The following is an 18656-nucleotide window of genomic DNA, read 5'->3' as shown; positions in this document are numbered from 1 at the left end:
TTTTTCATGCAAGTGTTGGTTCAGAAGGTTCACCACAAGACTAAAGTGGTGTATTTAGCAGGAAAAAAACCTGGAGTTTTAATCCATGAAGGTGATTGCCATGATTTCAAATAAGTGTTGCCATCTAACCTGGGTTTTAGAAATTAGAAGCTTGAAAATGAAGAAATAAGAGGTGGAAAAGGAGAAAATAACAACCAAAAGGGAGGAAATAAGAAATGTGTTTCTTTATTGGCAATCATGTATGTTGTTAGACAAACCACTATGCCTTTATTGTAAAAGGAAAAGGTATCTTTTGGATGAAGAAACCAGATAAAACTAGATAAAACTAGATAAAACTAGATAAAACTAGATAAAACTAGATAAAAAAGAATAAAGCATTTTCTCCTTGGAACAAGCTACCTGATCTTTCCTTTCTCTTGGTAGTAATGGTCCCCAGAAAACGTCATAAACAAGAATGAATTTGATTGTCCAGAAAATCCAACATTTAAGGAAAAAGCCATTTTTTTTAATTAATCTGCAAAGTAAATTCCTGTGATAAGACTGTCCTGTTTCAAGGAAAACATTCCCCCTCTTAGGCTATCACTTTTGTAAGCTTCCTGTAATTTCTCTTTTTAGTTTTTCCAGCATTCCCTGCTCTCAGCATCATTTTGTAGTGAGTGTGCCATGGTAGASATTACTGAAATTCAAATGAGCATTGAAGCCATCCCACTTTGCTYCGTGACTGTTGGATCCAGAGGTTTTGGGATTGGAGAAACATTAAATAACAAAAGCTGTGTTGAATTGTGGCCGGGTTTTCTGTCCCCTTCCAACAAAACCTGGCACCCAGGACCCTGAGGGGCAGAATTTCTCCTGGAGAGATGTCCTTCAATAAAAGGTGGCACCAAACTGCTTTTGCCTGGCAAATCAGGGSAGACAACAATCTGCCAGTGCTGCTTGGAGTTAAATGTGACCAAGGAGAAAAAGCAGATGCTCAGTTTGGGATTGGTGCTGTGTTTTCCCCTAAAAAAAACTTTTTAAAWTGCTCCTTCTCAGTCTATCTCAAGACAAAAGAGAGTGGTAGAAACCACATTTGACTCCCTCTGGAAGCCAATGCTTTTCTTTGTGTGTGGAAAGGGGCATCTCCTGAGAAGCTGTAAAGAGTTTCCTTTTATAGCTAAAAAGTTGGGTAGAGCAGACTACATAAAGGAAATTTTTGTCTGCCAGTCCTAGCTGTAGATAGAGCCTTGTGGCTGGGAATGAGAACTTCAACAGAAAGTAACACAATTATTTCTATCTTCACTTCCACCCACAACTCCCAAGGAATATTCAGAAGCTTTGACCTTGACTCTGAACCAGGAGTTCCACCTCAGCCAAAAGGTATTCTTCATATTTGGAGTCTCTAATGAAATATGGAATAATAAAATTCTCCTCACAGCTATTTCCTRTGCAAACACTACCATTGATTGCACTTTATTTAAAGGAACCAGAGTRTGAGAATAGGTTTAAAATACTACTTTTATTGGCATACTTTTTACACCAAAAGAAAAACTTCACTGGGTTTTTACCTCTGCAAATGGTGTGGAATTCTTARAAGTCTCAAGAAATGGAGCAATGTTTTTAATTTCCTATAAAATACTGCTTTCTGTAGTACATTTGATATGAGGATCTCAGTTTGTTTTACCAGAGTTACTGGGCTTGCTTTTCTCTAGTTTTRTGTTTTAGATTGAACTCCATCAAACTGGAGTGAGAAAGAGATTAAATTTCTTCCTCACAAATAAGAAGCAGTCAGGTAGAGCACACACATTTCTTATCATCCAAGGGGCCAGCTTTATAAAAGTCCTGTTATATCAGCTTTRTAAAATTCCTATTGCATGATGCAACTGCATTGTGCTGATTGCAACTGTGCGAGACTTTCCTAAAACAGGGTGGTCATTCATGGGTAAAACCTTCTGTGGTTTTCCAGATAAAACAAGGTTGATGTTTATGTCGTTGGGTTATTTCGAGCGAAAACTCAGAATGGCAGAAAACAGCAAAGACCAGGGAGAAAGACTAAACTAAAAGGTCAGATAAAAGTCAAGGTTGCAAAGGCAATGATCTCCTCTGAAACTCTGGGAAATCATGGTGGTGTTTGAAAATAAGGATGACCTGGCTKAGGGCAGAGATTGTGAAAGCTGGGAATGACCAGGAGATGGAAAGCAAAGGGAGCTGTTGCTAATGATTAGCGTTCCACACGACCTCTTACCTGCAGGAACACAAAGTACACACAACCCTGGCTGCTTGGCAGCAGCAGCTGCTCTTGTGGAAAGCGAGCAGCAGACGGCTCGGAACCAGCAGCAAATGCTTTGTGCTGGGGGAGAAACACCTGAGCTGCACAGCACAGCAAAAGAAGARCTGCTTTGCTGTTGTATGTCACCTTTTTGTTTTCTGGTGCAGAAACTGGAGGGGGAGATGACAGTCTTTACACACACTCCAGCGACAAAGTGTTTGTAGGACACTCAACCCCCAGCTTGGCTGCCAATAAATGCAACAGACTTTGGTGTGCAAATGAACACCTGCAGAGTGGGTAGAAAAATGTAAATTCCTGCACGAGAGATTCCAGTAGTTTTAATGTTGTCTTTAACCCCAGAATACTGAGCTGAAGAGCACCCTGGAGTAGGTGCTGAGGTGTTAAATACAGAAAAGAAGGGTTCTTCTGTGAATATTGAAATACTTTGTATGCATGAAACTAAGGATTCSAAAGTGAACTTTAATAGAATGTACCGAGAATGAAAATCTCAAGAACTTTTATGTTGAGGAAATTAGGATTTTCTGTAATTTAGAAGTGCAAGGATCTGAATTTCCAATCTTATTGCAATTGCTCTTATTGAGAGCCAGGAGAAAATATTGAAGGCAGKGACTCTATAGATAGAAATAAATAGGAATGGGGCAGGTATGATCAGAAAACCAAAAAATGATACAWTGGAAGACAAGAATGTTCAGTCATGAAGGAATACAAAGAATATCAGAGAAGCACATATTGYTATTAAAAGTAAATGCTAGCTTGAGGCTACAAGAGCACAAATTCTAGCACGTTTTGAAAAGAAAAAGATTAATCAATGTATTCAGAATGAATATATGTCTAGCTAAAGGTTTTGTTAACTTTGTTATTTAAATAGCAGATAGCYGAAAATCAGAAATAGATTTCTATGACTTAAAAGTTGAGTGTTTCTTGACTCACACCATTGCAGAGTTAATTTTATCTGYTGCCTGCACTGGTGTTGGCCTTCATTATCTCACCATGCATGAATTTGCCTCCACCTGTACTTAACTGATGAAGCATGTGGATATTTGGATGTGGGAACTYTCTGCCTGCTGCCTTCCAGCTCCTCTATTTTTTCAGACCAGATGTTGAAGCTTGGCGTGTTTTTGGTGTGATGCAGCGTGCACTGAAGCTGTTTGCTAGCAGTCTGACAGAGCAGGTACACGCAGTTCTGCCTCCTGAATGCCCTGGGTTTRCTGTGAGCTCTCACTCATTTCATTGCAGTGACAGCTCATGGAAAGCACACATTCAGCAGGTGGAACAGCAGCAGCTGCAAAGTGGTGAAAAGACAACAACAAGCCTGAAAAGGAAAATCTGTCAGAAACTCRGAGGGACTGAGGGCAGGCACAGCTTTATTCTCTGCTGAGGCTCCACAGTGACTGAAGGCTTGAGCATCTTCCAGATATGGGACACACACTTAGCATGATCATGGCTGAGCTCATTTGGAGCAGCTGCAGGCTCCAGTGGSTTACACAGAACTGTTCAGTTGTTTAAAAAGTGAAATGGAAGAAAGGGTTTGACTTACTGAAGTAGAAGCCTCTGTCCCCACAGACGAACTGGAGAGCGTCCACCAGCTCAGCCCCGCAGAGCGTTTCTGGCCCAGCAGCAGCAGAACTGGTTAAGGTGAGCAAACACAGGCCAAGGTAGAAGAAATRGATGTAGGACACAGTGTGCATCTTCACCTGCCAAGGAAGCACAAGCACAGTCAGGATTTCCCCGTTTTCTCTCAGGCTCTGCCTCCTGCACCCCTGTGAATGAGAACGAGCAAACACGTKCTGTGATGTCTGGGACAATAATTGGGAATGTCTCACCACGATTTTGTGACTGCCTACACCTTCTGGTCTGTGTATTTTGCAAACTGATTATTTATCCTGGTGAATATTCCCAATCACATCCAGTTAGGGAGCCCAGTGGTTCTTGTGATTTGTATTTGCTTTTGTAAAGGAGGGTATGGAAGAGTGGAATGGACAGACAAAGGGAAGCCTGGAATAACAGGAATAAGGAAAACAACCTTGAATTGGTTTTTCTCAGACCAGATGAGCTAAGAGGGAATATAACAGGTGCCTGCAGTGTGAAATGGGGGCAGCAGAGGATGGAGAAGAGCTCTTTAGACCAAAACCATCATTGTCATCACCAGAATAAATGCTCTAAACTTGCTGGAAGGAAATTTGGCCCAATAAGAAAAGAGCTCAGTCCACAGTGCTCCAGTCACCTCAAAAAAGGAAAATACCAGGACAGACCAAAAATGTTTCAAGGTTCAGCTTGCCCAAAGTTACAGGAGTTGGTGTGGGACCTTCTGAAGCAAAGAACCACATTCAGTGACTCTGGCAGGGCCCTGCCACAAGCAGGGGAACAATTGGGAACATTTGAGAAAGTTACAGGAGCGTGAGTAGGAGAKTAAAGAGGAGGAGACACCATTAAAAATGGATGTTTTTACTTGTTGCAAGCAGCCATGCTTCATTGTCCTGCATKAAACCCCTTCAGGCAGCTGTGGCTGTGAGGGACACACAGAGGTGACAATTCTTTTCTCGTTTACATTTGGTTCCAAACTCCCTTTTTCCTCTGCTTATGGTTGAAGAAAGGCCARTCCTCCATGGGTGTAAAATTGCACCAATCCATTTATCCACTCCTTTTTCTACCACTTCATGTCCACCAAAGTTCTTGCCCAACATGCAAAGAATGCTTTTTCTTTTACCACTAGAAAAAGCTGTTTATGCACAGTAGCAGGACACTGAGTAATGTGCTTAATGCATATTCTGAACTCATTTAGATCACTTGCCAAAACTGATAGTTTTGAAAGGTGTAAATCTGCATTTTATTCCATTCTCTTTCAAGGTTAACATCAGCATTGCACTCAGGTAAGAAGTTACAAATCTGCCTTCCACCTACAGTTAAACTTAGCTTAAAACTGCTTTGCAGTAGCAGTCTGGTGCAAAGTAATTGGAGTAAAATGATTAATCTTCTCTAAAGTTTGTTTCAGGGTTTCAGGGACCATTTAATCCTTAATATTTCTTCACTGAACTTTGGAAAAAAAGATGAAATTATCTATTTTTTGATCAACCGGGATCTGATCCAGTGGGGTATTGAGCCTTTTTTAGCCAATAATTTGTAAGAATTCTTATTTTCTTGGCAAGAGATCTTAGTGCCTTGCTGGATGAGTCGCTTATTTCCACTGTGAAAGCAACGAACAATTTTAAATCCCATAATATATCATAAAAAAAAAGGAAAGATAAATTATTTTCCCATTCACAAGTGTCTTCAGCCAACTTTGCCATGCACAACCCAACAAGCTTGAATGCATGGACACGACTTCAATGAGCARATGGAGAAAGATCAGATCATAAATGAATGGTGATAACATGAGGCACTGTTTCCCGTGATGATCCCATATCTCAACAACAATTTCTTTATTCCTTTGCCMCATTTTTGAATTGGTAAGATAAATGTGATGCACCTGCAGTTTAAGATGGTTCCCAGTTCTGAGGAGGTAAAGCAGAAAGCTGTTTAGCACACTGCCTCAGAAAGCTGAAAGACATCACAAATACAAGAACATTATGTATTTAACAATTTGTTCTCGTATAACATTTGGTCCAGAAATAAACATAAATTTTAGACATTTAACAATTTTTTATTTTTCAAGACTTCTCAGCTGGCTTACATTTTCAGATAAATATCATCACTGAACTACGACAAAACAGATTATCTGCTGTTTTTCCTTTAGTGGAAGCCAAAAAAGGCTGCACAGTATAAACCACAGAGAATTTCTAACTTTATCTCCGAATTTAACAACAGTCAAGAACTTTCAAACAAGTAAAAACTTCYCAGAAAAGAAAACAGGCTCACATGTTTCCAGGGTTCAATCAATTATTTGATAAATCACGCTCTGTTCCATCAAAGCAAATTCCAAAACATAGTTTAAAACTTTAAATTTACTCCATCACTTTAATTAAACACAACATTAATTGATTCAATCTGCCTGTGATAAAATCAGAGCTCCCCTTTATATCTGAGGGGGATATTCTTAAGAAAACCCCAAGCTGTAATCCAATATTGCTCCAGGTTCTCCACAATCAGGCAGAGCACTGACATCACCCCCAATCTGAGCAGAAAGTGGAGAGTTTAAAGGAAAAGGCACTGGGGTGTGGGTGGGGTTTATCGAAGCATCTGATTACACCAGGAAATTGAACCCAGGTTCAAGATGAGCCCAGTTAAACACTTCTTTTTCTTGCATAGAATGACTGACCATATTTTCACAGCTGGAATTTCTTCTTTTTTATTTATTTTTTTTTTTTTTTCACTCAAATAGCCAGCTTTTTGCTCCATTCCTCTTTGGGCAGTCCAGAAGAGTAGCACCACAAAAGAATGTCATATATGAACACCCTACATCTCGTTTACTCCTTAATTCTCCTGTGCAAGTCCCCTCCAGCTAACAAACTATCAGCTGGCACAAGTTGTGCAGGAGAATTCTTCACATGCTTGGTCATTTCAGTAACGTGTAGGGACATCTGCAATAATTASAAGTATCTTGAAGGAGGAACATTTTGAAGGAGAGTACATGCTATAGAAAGAAATGAGGAATTACATATTCAAAATTACATTTTATTCCGGGGGGGGCTGGGCCTGATTATCAACCCATAGTAGAAACATGTAATTATTATGCAATATCAGGATTTACCAGTAATTATGACACAAATAAAGCATACATGGCTCTAGAGCAGATCAAGSTTTAAATACTATTAACTTTGAGTGAAGAATCTGGGCTGCATGCTCGCCTAAATCAATATGTTCCATTGATTCCAAGGAAGCTTGGCAGGATGCACAGCTGAGGAACTAGCACATTACTTTTATGTCTCTCAGTGCCTTGCTCAATACTTTAAAAAAAACCCAAACCCTTCATCCTTCAAGAATATTGGAAATGATGCCCATTTATACATTRAGGGGATGATTTCATCCCTTGCAATTACAGACCTGTAATTAGGTCATTAAGGAATGAGATAAGTGTGTTTTTAAGTGTAAGACCCTGTAAAAAAAATAATTAGGCCCTCAACAATTAAAACAGGATAATTCTTTCCACAGCATAAATGCCCTTGTAAAACATTAAGGAGAGAAAAAAAGTTTTTGGAGAATATAAATTTGCAGATAATGGAAAGTTGGACTGGAGCCAATTGACAGAAACAGAGGTCAATGCACCTTCTGAAGTCAAATTTACCTTCAGGCAGTTTACATTATTGTGCAGAAATTACAGGGTCATAACATCAAACTTCACATGCAAAACTTTCCTGAAGCAGCCCTCCCTGGAAGGGAAAACTTGGAGATGAGCATGGAAGGGAATTTCCATTTTCTTTATGTACAATTGCTTAAGTTGTACAAATATGCAAGGTCAGCAAAAGTCGCAGCTGGTTTCTAATGTAGAAAACAAAACTGAACTTCTCATTTACTTTTAATTTATGAAAGCAAAAAAAAACCAAAAACCAAGTAAATGCTACGATGCTGCCAGAAAATTGCTGCAGTGACAACATCCCTTAAAAGTTTCCTTGTGAAAGCATGAACATTTTCTCTGTAATKGTGTATAATAAAACTGCAGAAACTTAACATGTGAATAATACCTTTTTTCCCTAGAAAACCCTGCACCTGCAGAAAAGAGCTAAAAGTTCTTGCTTTCAGAAGCATTCATTAACAATATAGACAATGATGTAATTGGACCTTTTTAACAATGACATAACTGAAATATTGCAAAGTTCTCTGAATAGAAGTGAAATTTAAGACAGGTATTTGCAATAGTTTACCCTCACAGTTATCTATGTAATTGCAAGTATTACATACAGCCATTTTCCAGATCACATAAAATTGCATGTTCAGCAATTTATAAATAATTCTCAGCTCTAAAATAATGTTATTGAAAAGTGCACAATACTCCTCAAGCCAGAAGCAGACAATACACAGCAAAATAAAACTCAAAAATTATTTGAAATAGTAATAAAGATTTACCTTCAAGAAATCACACAAGCAGCACTTAACTAATTGTGTTGAAAGACTGTTGATTTTTTCCATTGCTTCTTAAAAGTGCAAAGTCTGGAAATGAATTTGTTAGCAGTAATGATGAGAAAAAAGAAATCCAGAGAGATGTGAGATGTTGAGAGCAATGTCACATTTCAATATTGAGGACTTTATTCCATTGCGCAGGCTCTATCTGCTCTGATTTTAGCAGTGACAGTGAGATTTAGCAAACAGAAGAGGGATTTAGAGAAAATCCTCACATTTATCTACATTACACAGACACTGTAGACAGGAAACAGCTGGGGGAGCATTTGCCTCTCTCTCTCTCCCTCTTCTGGCAAAGTTACCGAGTAAGGACTTTTTTGGGCATGATGACAAATAACATCATACCTTTGCATTTTAAAACTAGAGCACAGAAGCAGATTTTTTTTTTCCCCCTTTAAAAGAATGTGAATTAGTGACTGAGGGGTTAGCAGACAAAAAGAGCTGCCATGAAAAATAAGAAAATGTATCCTGGTTAACTTTCAGGTAGCTGTGTGTGCATTTTTATTTACGTGTGCACGTCTGCATTTCAGATATATAAAAACTTACACGGTGTGGGCAATGTTTGTATATATTCATACCTTTCTATATAAATATATACATATTTGATTTATGCACAGCAGCAGAGGTATTTTATTTAAATAGCCCAGAAAAGCAGGCAGTTATCTACTTTTCTCTGAAAGTGTCTTTACGTTATTGAACTTGGCATGCCTGTGTGCTGAGTAACAATTAATACCTCCAACTCTCCGTGCAATTAACCCTAAAATGGCATTTTGTCATCTGCTAAAAACAACACAATTGTTGAGAACTGCTTGGAAATAGGGCAAAATAGCTTTGTGATCTTTCAGCAGCCACACTGGAGAAATAATATAATTTCCTATGACTTACAGTACTGTGAATTTGGTAACACAAGTAGCCCGGTTTGGGGGGCTTCCATGACATTTATCTTCAATCTGCTGCTGTGATCACAAAGTGCTCACCCCCCTTTTTAGCAGCAATCTTCAMATTTCTCTCGGTAACAATTTAAATGACACTGGGAAAGAGAGAATTTGCCTTTATTAGTTCTGCAATACCTAACTTCTCCCTTTTTATTTTTCCTCAATTATGAGTATATTATAAATAACACCAGCTGGCCAGCAACATGCTCTCACGGGTTATGATGTCATTCAAATCCCTCAACTGTGTTAGTGGCTTGCAATGTGCTCCAAGCCAGCTGTTTTTCTATTTATAATGTATGCTTGAATTTCAATACTTCACTGTTGAGAATAAAGTTGTGATGTTGTTTTACGGACGGGGCTCATTCCTGCTGCCCTTTGGGTTTGGGAGGTGGCATTTCAGAGCGGGGCACTGGACAGGGCTGCAGCTCCAGAGCCCAAACACATGTCCAAAACATGATTTCCATAAAAGCCCTTTCACAACGTTGCATTTTTGTCCCCTTTTTGTCCTCTTGCACCGAGGGAGAGTTGCACACTGAAGTGCTAGCTGCGCTTGATTATTGAAAATAACAATTGAGATCATGCTGGCCCGGATCCCTTCCCRGTTTTCCAGTTTTCAGATGCACCTTGCCAGGCAGAGAGGACACATTTGGTTATTTGTGTGCTCTGTGAGTGGCTGATGCTCTGCTCCCTGCCATTTCAAACAGGGGATGCTTGGCTAAGCTGATTAATCTTTTTGAGGGATTTCTTCCAACCTAACAGAGGGGCAGGGGGCTCTGAGGTGAGCAGCCTTGGTTCAGGTAATGCCAACATTTCAGGTATTCTAAAATGCACTGCAGGTGCTGTATTTGAATATTCTGGTCTGTTTTATTCCCCCCTCTGCATTTCAGAGGTGGCTGAAGGGTGGCACCGTTCTGCACAAAGCTGGATGATGATAGCACATGCATCCCTTCTTTCATCAGCCTTACAGAGGAATCTGGGGAGGCAAATTGATGCCTAAATCCAGCTTCACCTAACAGCTCCACCAATATTTCTGTAAATAACAGTAATTATACATGTTTTTCATAATAATATCTTCTTGTTACAGAAAAAAAGCAGCAAATGTCTATTGACAGAAGTCATATCAATCTATTAAAATATTATGGCAAAGACATGTGTTGTGGACTGAAAATTAATTTGGCAGAATTTCAGTTTGTGAGAGCAATGTATTGATACCTTAATGGTCTTACCTAAAACAGAGGCTTGGACAAAATTCYGAGAATTAAAAGCAGTTTTATTTATTGAAGGGCCTTTAGGTCCATTTAGGGCAGTCCCAGCCCACCCACAATGGACAATGGCTCACGGGTTTTTCACCCTTTCTCAATTTTGTCCATTTGCACATCAGGATTTGCTGAATCCTCCAATTGCAGCTCAGCCAATGCAGTCAAAAACTCCAACTTGGCTCCCCCAATTCTCTGTTGTTTCCATCTCTTGGGGTCTGGCCCAGGGAGGTGTCCTTGAGTTTGGGGCTGCAGAGGAATTGTTTTGTGTAAAAATGGGAGAGCAGGAGCTCAGCACTGTCTGTGGAGTCTGGAGTTAAACACTAAAGAATCACAGGGGTACAGAGACATGGAAAATACAGAAGCTGAAATCCTGAAGCACCAAATTGGCAAAGCTCTGATAATCTTTATATATATATATATATTTTTTTTTTTCTTTTACAGTAGTACAGATGGGTGCACATACTCCTGCCTTTTTCTTCCTCAATAAGACGAGGAATACACTCATTCATAACCTCCCTGCTGCCCAACCCCACACTCTCATTTCATTCTTCACTCCTCACTCTCTCCTGGCTTTCCCCAGCCCTCTCTTGGTCACGAGAGCAGCAGGCAGGAGAAGATTCAGCTTTGGGCTTCCAGGATAACCAAAAAATCCCAGTGTCTCTGAACAACTGGGGATCCTGGTTCTTCCCACAGAGTCATTCTCAACACCTTCCCTCAATGCCCCTGACCAGCCCAAGGCTCTCCACTKCTTCTGGTTCTTGTGAAAATGGAGAAAACAGAATAGATCCAAGAAAGGTTTTTGTTACTGATGCTTAGACTCAGTGCAGTGCTTTTCTTCACTCAGTTATTCCATTTTTTAAAATAAAAAATTAAAAATCCCTCAGGTCATACCGATCTGGGGATATTAGTTTCCTAAAATACAGCTTCTGTGCTGGTGATAATATTCCAGACAGTAATAATAATATTCCACACACTCAGTTAACTACTGGAGATTGGTTCATATCTCTCTTGTTACATTTAATAACTTTTTAGACCACTTTAGAATAAACTCTGTGTTACTACATGCTCATGCAGTTGCATTTCCTTGAATAAAATGCACCTGTAAAGTACAGAGTTTGTGACAGTCTTCAAAGTACTCACAAAAGATGTCCAGGTTAGAAAAAAAAATCTCATTGGAAAGCGTGTAGTTATTCTGCATGAAAACATACAGATAAAATATATATCCTTGTTTGGCATCTTGAGTATAATTTTCACTAATGTAGTAACCACGGAGAGGATGGAAGAAAACATTAAACACAGTGGCTGGCAAACTGCTGTCCTTCATTTTATAAAATAGCAGAGATGAGATTGTTTTGGGAGAAAGAGAGGAATGGAATTCTGTCATGAAATAAGTGATTGGTCAAGAATATGGTGGAAAATTCCTTTTGTTGCGTTAAAAGTTGGGAAGAAAAAAAATTGTTTTGTTAATTCATTTCAGCTAATGAGCTATTAAAAAAAAAGCCTCAAGCACCTTTTGTCATGGTGACTTAAGCAGCATCATCATCACTAGGTGAAATAAAAATAATAAATTTTGTGAGAAAGATAAGGTCAGAGAAATCTGAGCCGTCATTACATTGTTGATATTGAAGAGACACCAAGGGGAGAGCAGTGCCTAAAAAACACAATTTCTCATTTGGGMAAAACAGGGAGAGTGCAGACTGCATGATTAAATTTTATAAATTGCAATCCTCTGCTGATCAATRAAATCATGAGAATTTCAAGAGCAGGTTGGAAGTGTGAGAAGCTCAGCCCAGAATTGCTGCTGATAGGGAGCAGTGGGGGAAAGAATCAATGTCAGCGACAGCTCAAAAATAACCCATGGACTTGTAAGGTGAAAGTGTGAGAATGTTGTGATGAATAAACAAAATCACTGCATAATTTTAATGTATAGTATAAATTAAGTTTTAAATTCATATATAATATAAATTAAGTTATATATAGCTATATATATGATATATATATTTTATCATATAAATTAAGTTATATATAATGATATAGTATAAATTAAGCTACTGTTTGAATATCTTTGTATTAATATGGCATTTCCCCTGGTTTTAGGAACAAATGTTCTGAGAATAATGCAAAGCCAAATGTTGATCTCATTCTCYTACTCAAATGAAATATGTATCAACTATTGGATGTAATTGCTCAAAAGTCAAACAATTATATTTTTTTAAATTACAATATATTATGGAAATTGCACATTAATTAAGTGGCACGAGATGAGGTATGGTTACGACTCTAAAACGGAAATACAAATTATGAAAAGCAGTATTAAAAAAGCAGAACTAAAATGCTCAAAAAAATGTGTTTCAACATTTTTGAAAGCTTTTTTTTTTAGTATTTTTTAATTCCTGCTTTGTGGGAAATTTTGAAATAGTTCTGATTCAGAATAATCAAAATACCAGCATTTTCCACTGAACTGGAAATTGCCAGTTTTAGCTGTCTGTAACCTTGCTCTCACTTTCTCAATGTTTAGCTCTGAAAAGATCATCTTTGCTCAAAAAAAAAGTTGCTTACTTTCTTATYCCTAACAGCAGCAAAAAGTCAGCATTAGTAAGGAAAGAAAATGAGGAGATATGGCTGCATAAGCTCTATCTTTGCAYGTAAAGAAAGAAAGTAAAATAAATGGGAATTGAGATGGCCAACCATTATTTTATAATTGTATGAAGGGTRATTTCCATGAGTCATTTAAGTGCCTCTATCACAGGAAGATAAATGCATGGCCTTAGATATTCCCTTCATTTCCTAGATGGTTTCTCCCACTTTTAGTGAAATTTAGAGACATGGGAATTTTTTTCCTGAGTCATCATTAGCATCAAGGCTAAATCTGGGCTTGCAGATTTTTATAAAAGGGGGTCTRGCACATATGTTTAACGGTATTTTGCTTTTTCTGTGAGACAGACACACAAATGCCAATGCCTGTGTGTGATATTTTTGTTATTTGCTGACTTAGGAAAAGCTGTTAAGGGAAGTGAATACTGTAAATTTGATTTTGAGTAGGTTGGGTATGTCCATGCAAAGCAAACATGGCAAAAATGCCTATCTGTCTATTTTATCTTGGCCTGAAGAGTTCTTGCATGAGTCAGAGGCTTCAGAAATTACTCCTGATTGTACTTAAAAGCAAACTCTATTTGGAGATGAAATAAGATGTCTCTGAACCAAACAGAACATCTGCTKCGTCCATTTAAAATTGATTTAATTTCCAATTAATCTGGTTCTCACTGTGTGCTTTAGGACTATTTCTTCTGGGCTCATTTCTCTTCACTCCCATGATTTACTGCTCAGAAGGGGCTTATCCCATTAAATTTCTGCAGTGTTTTGTGGACTAAAGCCAGTACGTTCTGCACCTCCAAGTGCTCAGATCCCTCATTGATATTTTTCGCTGTATTTTCTTCAAATAGAAGTTGCAGTTAAATCAGCCTCTGGTTTATTTTGAGCAAAACATTAAAAGCCAATGGGAAAAAAACTAACCCGAACCCATAAACAACCTCATCTAATGGTGATTCTYAGATTTTGGTCAACTGTGCTTTCATTAAGGAACTACTGAATAATTTAAGTGCTAAAAAGAACCCACAGAATGACAAAAAGTTGCTCCAAATAAAAGCTGTGTTGACTCTGATTCATGAGTGCTTCTCTAGAACAGACTTTTGTGTGTCCTTTAAAGCTCAGATTTTAATCTATGCTGTGGCCATGGGATACAGCAAATCTCTCTTCAGCTSTCCTTTTGAACAGAATTCTGATCAAATTCTTTACCAAATCTGATTTCTTTTCTCTATTTTCGCCTCAAAATATGAAGTACATTGARCCACAGCAGAACAATCTTGACTCATGCATGGATTTGGTGGTTCTGAGCAATATCTGCTCAATGAGCTGATGTATTTGACACCCTTAATTTTAATCTGTTTTGCTTTTGTGTGATTTTGCCATTGGATGTGGTTTYAGGTTTTTCTGAAAGGTGGTGGCAGCTTAGGCCATYGAGACTGATTTTGCAAACCTGKGTTTCTGGGTTTCAGGGAATTCTGMATGTGAATTAATTAAAACAAACAAAAATGCATCTTTGACCTCCAAAAGATCTTAAATATGGACAAATTGGACTTGACTCTTRTTATAATTTCAACCTTTGAATTAGYTGAGCCACTTGAGTGATTTCTCCAGTCAGTTCCATGTTTTTCCTGCTTGTAAAATGGGAATAATTKTTACTTTAGGTGCTCAGAGCCTCGCAGAGGGAAAGCAGAGCGAGCCACATTCTGTATTTTTTGGAAAACGTTATCATGGCTGAAAGAACACCTCTGTATGTTTATAGGAAGTGACAAGCTACTGTGTTAGCCCTGCACATATTATGTCTCTGTCATCTTCCAAATGTGTTAAGCACAGCTGGAAGAATTCCCAACAGATGCTTCCTTTCACTTATTTTCTTTTTTTTTTTTTAATTTTTTTTTCCTATTCCACCGCTCACAAGTGTTCTTGTCAAAGACCTCCTTCCCAAAACTTTTTCAGGAATGGTTGCCCTACCACACGAGCACAATCATGTCCAATGAAAGTTTAGTCTTCAAAGTTTATTCTTCATTACTGTGCTGCTCAAAAAAAAGCAAGGCTGTTAATTAAACTTGAACAAGTGAGGAGTGACATCTCTGAAGCAGTGAAATATCAGTGGAAGGGGAATTTCATGGCCCAAAGTGGCAAACACCAATGCCTCACTTATGGATTATTAACCATGCAAGGGAATAATTTAATAATTAAACTTCAGTCTGAATCTGTACCCATAACTGCTTTACAGAACAAGGTCCTGCTTTTGCGGGCAGAACTTTTACATCACATTTTTTTCCAGTCTCTGAATCCTGTGCAGAATAAAACCTCCTGTTTTATCCAAAGAAATCCCTGTCTGGGGTGCTCTTCAGTGCTCACGAGCACCTGCAGGGCTGACTGGGCTTCTTTTGGTGCTAAAATGTGGTAAATGTTCCCTTTGAGACTGGCAGCAGCATTTTGAACACCACGTGCATTTTCTGTAATAGTTCAACCTCTTTTCCCTCAGGATTATGTAGAATTTTTGATTAAAAAGAAAAAAAAAGGAAAAAAAATCATGGCTATGAAAGGTTTTGTTATATATTTTAAAAAATAAAAATAAGAAAACATGTTGGAACTTTGTTGAAGARGGGCAAGTCCTGTGAGGAGTGTCATGGGCTAGAAGTTTAAATGATGAAGAGGAATAAATCTTAATTTGTTTTGTTTCATTATTTGGAATTTTAGCTTTTCTCACAAAAGTTTAAGAGAAGGAGAACACATTCASTTCACATTCTGCATTATCTGTTTAAACAGGACTTTCCTGTTTCTGTGTCTACTTTACACCTATCATATTCCAGTTTCCTAAATCTCTATTTTTTCTTGGGTTTTTTGTTACATATTTTCTACATCAAAGACTATTATTCCTTCCTTAAAAATATGTTACTGTTTGAAAGCTTTCTTCTCTATGAGAAATAGCATCAGCATTATGGTAAAGAACTGAATATTGGTGAAATTTTAACATCATCAGTGCTTCAAAACACTGAGATTTGAAAAGCTGTGTGGCAGATTTTACCAAAGGAGCAAAAACCTTTGCTTAATATTTGATTTTAAATGTTTCTCATTCATTTTAAATTTCCATTTCCATTTTTTTTTTCCTTTTCTGATAAAAGAAAAGAGTGCATGCAGGCAGAGTATCTACCTACATTTTGCAAAGCTTGTATTTATTTGGGATTTTTTAAATATATTTTTCTGTCTTTTGGTGAGTGATTTGTGTTATCATTTTCTTCTGCTCTTCTTCTAGAAACACTGTTTACAGGAAAACAACAGTTRGCTAGCTTCTTTTCTGTCTGCTTTTTGTTGTGATAGCTATTTATGATCTCAGTCATGTGGAAATTCAATGTAAATTTACTGTTCAGTTCATTACTGGAAAAATATTTGTCTATTTTTGCCAGTATTTCTCCCATCATAAGAATCCATAACACTGCTGCTGCACAAAAATAATATTCCTTTCACTCTAAATGAAATAGTGGGATTTTATGGTTGAAAAATCAAGAAGATAATATGAAAATAATAAAATACAGTTGTACCTGCACCCTTTCATCAGTGTGCATTCAGTTTCTTCTTTTCCTGAATGAAAATTGAATATTTTGGGGGAAATGCTGTGTGGCTGTGTAATTACAGGTTTGTAAAATGATGGACTCAAGGCTCMAGGTCTCTTTCCAGTCTTGCAAAACATCCATCTGAACAGCAAATAAATAATTTCCTGGGCTCTGAGCATGGAACTCGCTCTTTTTCTTCATCCTTTACTCCTCCTGCCACAGCAGTGGCACCTCGTTGCTATTTAGTAAAATTCTCTGTGAATACACGTGGCTGGAAGTGCCCAAAGGCTGGAAAAGCATCCTGTAATTTTGTGTTCAGTGCCATTTTTGCCAGCAGGGCTGGTTTGGGGGGCTGTGCGTGGCAAATGAACCCGGGGATATTCATGATATTCTGGCAGGGAGGTTTTTCTGCTAAAATAAATGGCTCAAGCAGCGTTTTTTCTCTCTCTGAAGGGCTGAAGGCACACTCTGCTGCTAAAAGGAGGTGTTGGTGACAGGTACCAGGTCCCCAATATTATCCCTGTTTTTGGTTTTCCTTCCTGTTCTGCACTGGCACATCAAGATGGGTGTGGTGAAAAAGGCGCTGTCATCTTCCATTGGGCTCTACTCAGGGAGATTCATTTTTAACATTCAGATTCATTTTTAACATTCATTTTTAACAGATTCATTTTTAACATTCTGATGTGATCAAAGCTAATGAAGTCTGGGACCACCTGTGCTTCTTTTTAAAAGGCACTGTTTGAGTTAACAGGTGAGACAGAATGGCTGGATTAAAAAAAAAAAATAATTTTTCTCTTCCATGCAAAGGGGTTGCTGGCTTCCTTACTACCTACAGAACAGTTAAAATGTTTATTTTTGCTTTTAAGTAGTACTTAAATACTGCTCAGTGGTGTGAAATCTTGAAGTGGTAAGCAATCCCAATATTAACGGAAATGTTCTCAAAATCGTGTTTTAGGATACAGTGTTTGAAACATGCATTATGCACACACGTCTGGTTTGAGTTGATTGTGTGTTATAAGAACCAGCTGAAGTTCATGATGTAACCATGTTAACACTTTTTAATAGCTTTTTGAGAACACAACACAATTGTGTTAATGATAATCAGTTAAAGACTCTATTTGTTCCAGATGTTACTCTCCTAGGCAAAAAGAAAAAAAACCTAAAAAAGAAAAAAAAAAAAAATTCTTCCATATCCCTGCTTAATATCAAGTACTCAGAAAAGTCCTAATGTGAACTTAATCTCTTTCCTTAGATAACATACTACTGAGCCATAGCTCAAATTGCATATGTGAATACAATTGTGAAAGAAACATAGATGCCTAGAATAGCTTTTTTTAAAAAATTTTTATTTTTTTTTCTGGCAAGGAACTTTGATTCCCAGTGGCCTAAAGTCCCACACCACRAAATCACTATAATTGGCATGGCTGGCAACTCCTTCTCTCATTGTCAAACAGATCTTTTACAGTAAATTTGTAGGAACTCTGAAACTGAGCTAATACCAGAAGTATCAAAAGAGAAAAAAGAAAGAAAACCACACACAGATTCRAGCATACCATTAAATGAGTGACTTTTGATAAACTGTAATATTAAGTGGCCTAYATTAACTAAAAAAGAAGCATTTCTTTATGAGTTGCTTACATTTCAAAGGGTCATCCAAGATAAACTTGACATTTAATGCCTCATCGATAAGGTAGGTATATTTTAATAGAATTATAATAAATACACATTTCCAGCCTTGTTACTAATGTCAAATAAACATTGATCTTAAGGAACTTAAGGAAAGAAAAGGAATCTTCAGGGAAGAAAAGAATCCGGAACTTTGGAGGTGGGGAAACATTATATGWGTGAGTCTGGGCTGCAGTAGCAGCTGGAAAATATCTCCAGTCATCACTGGAGACTGCAAGAAATAATTTTATCATTTTTTTCTAGGACTTTTCATTCCTGCATAAAATAAGAATAGGTGTGATGGAGAAGGAAGGGAGGGAGGGAGGGAGGGAGG

General features: G+C 37.9%; 1 protein-coding gene across 1 annotated transcript in view; it reads right to left on the bottom strand.

The window, feature by feature from the left end:
* Nucleotides 1–8570, bottom strand: part of LOC130585967 (insulin-like growth factor I) — a 28778-nt gene extending 20208 nt beyond the window's left edge. The window contains exons 1-2 of the mRNA XM_057386662.1: nucleotides 8267–8570; nucleotides 3804–3960 (exon numbers count right to left, since the gene is read on the bottom strand). Of these exons, the coding sequence (XP_057242645.1) occupies nucleotides 3804–3960; nucleotides 8267–8329 (220 nt within the window). The 5' untranslated portion in view covers nucleotides 8330–8570. The remainder of the gene's footprint in view (nucleotides 1–3803; nucleotides 3961–8266) is intronic.
* Between the last annotated feature and the right edge of the window lie 10086 nt (nucleotides 8571–18656).

Source organism: Malurus melanocephalus, unplaced genomic scaffold (assembly GCF_030028575.1).
Source record: "Malurus melanocephalus ecotype Western Australia unplaced genomic scaffold, MMel_1.1 scaffold_1026, whole genome shotgun sequence".
Taxonomy (NCBI): domain Eukaryota; kingdom Metazoa; phylum Chordata; class Aves; order Passeriformes; family Maluridae; genus Malurus; species Malurus melanocephalus.
This window is presented reverse-complemented; position numbering and strand designations above follow the sequence as displayed.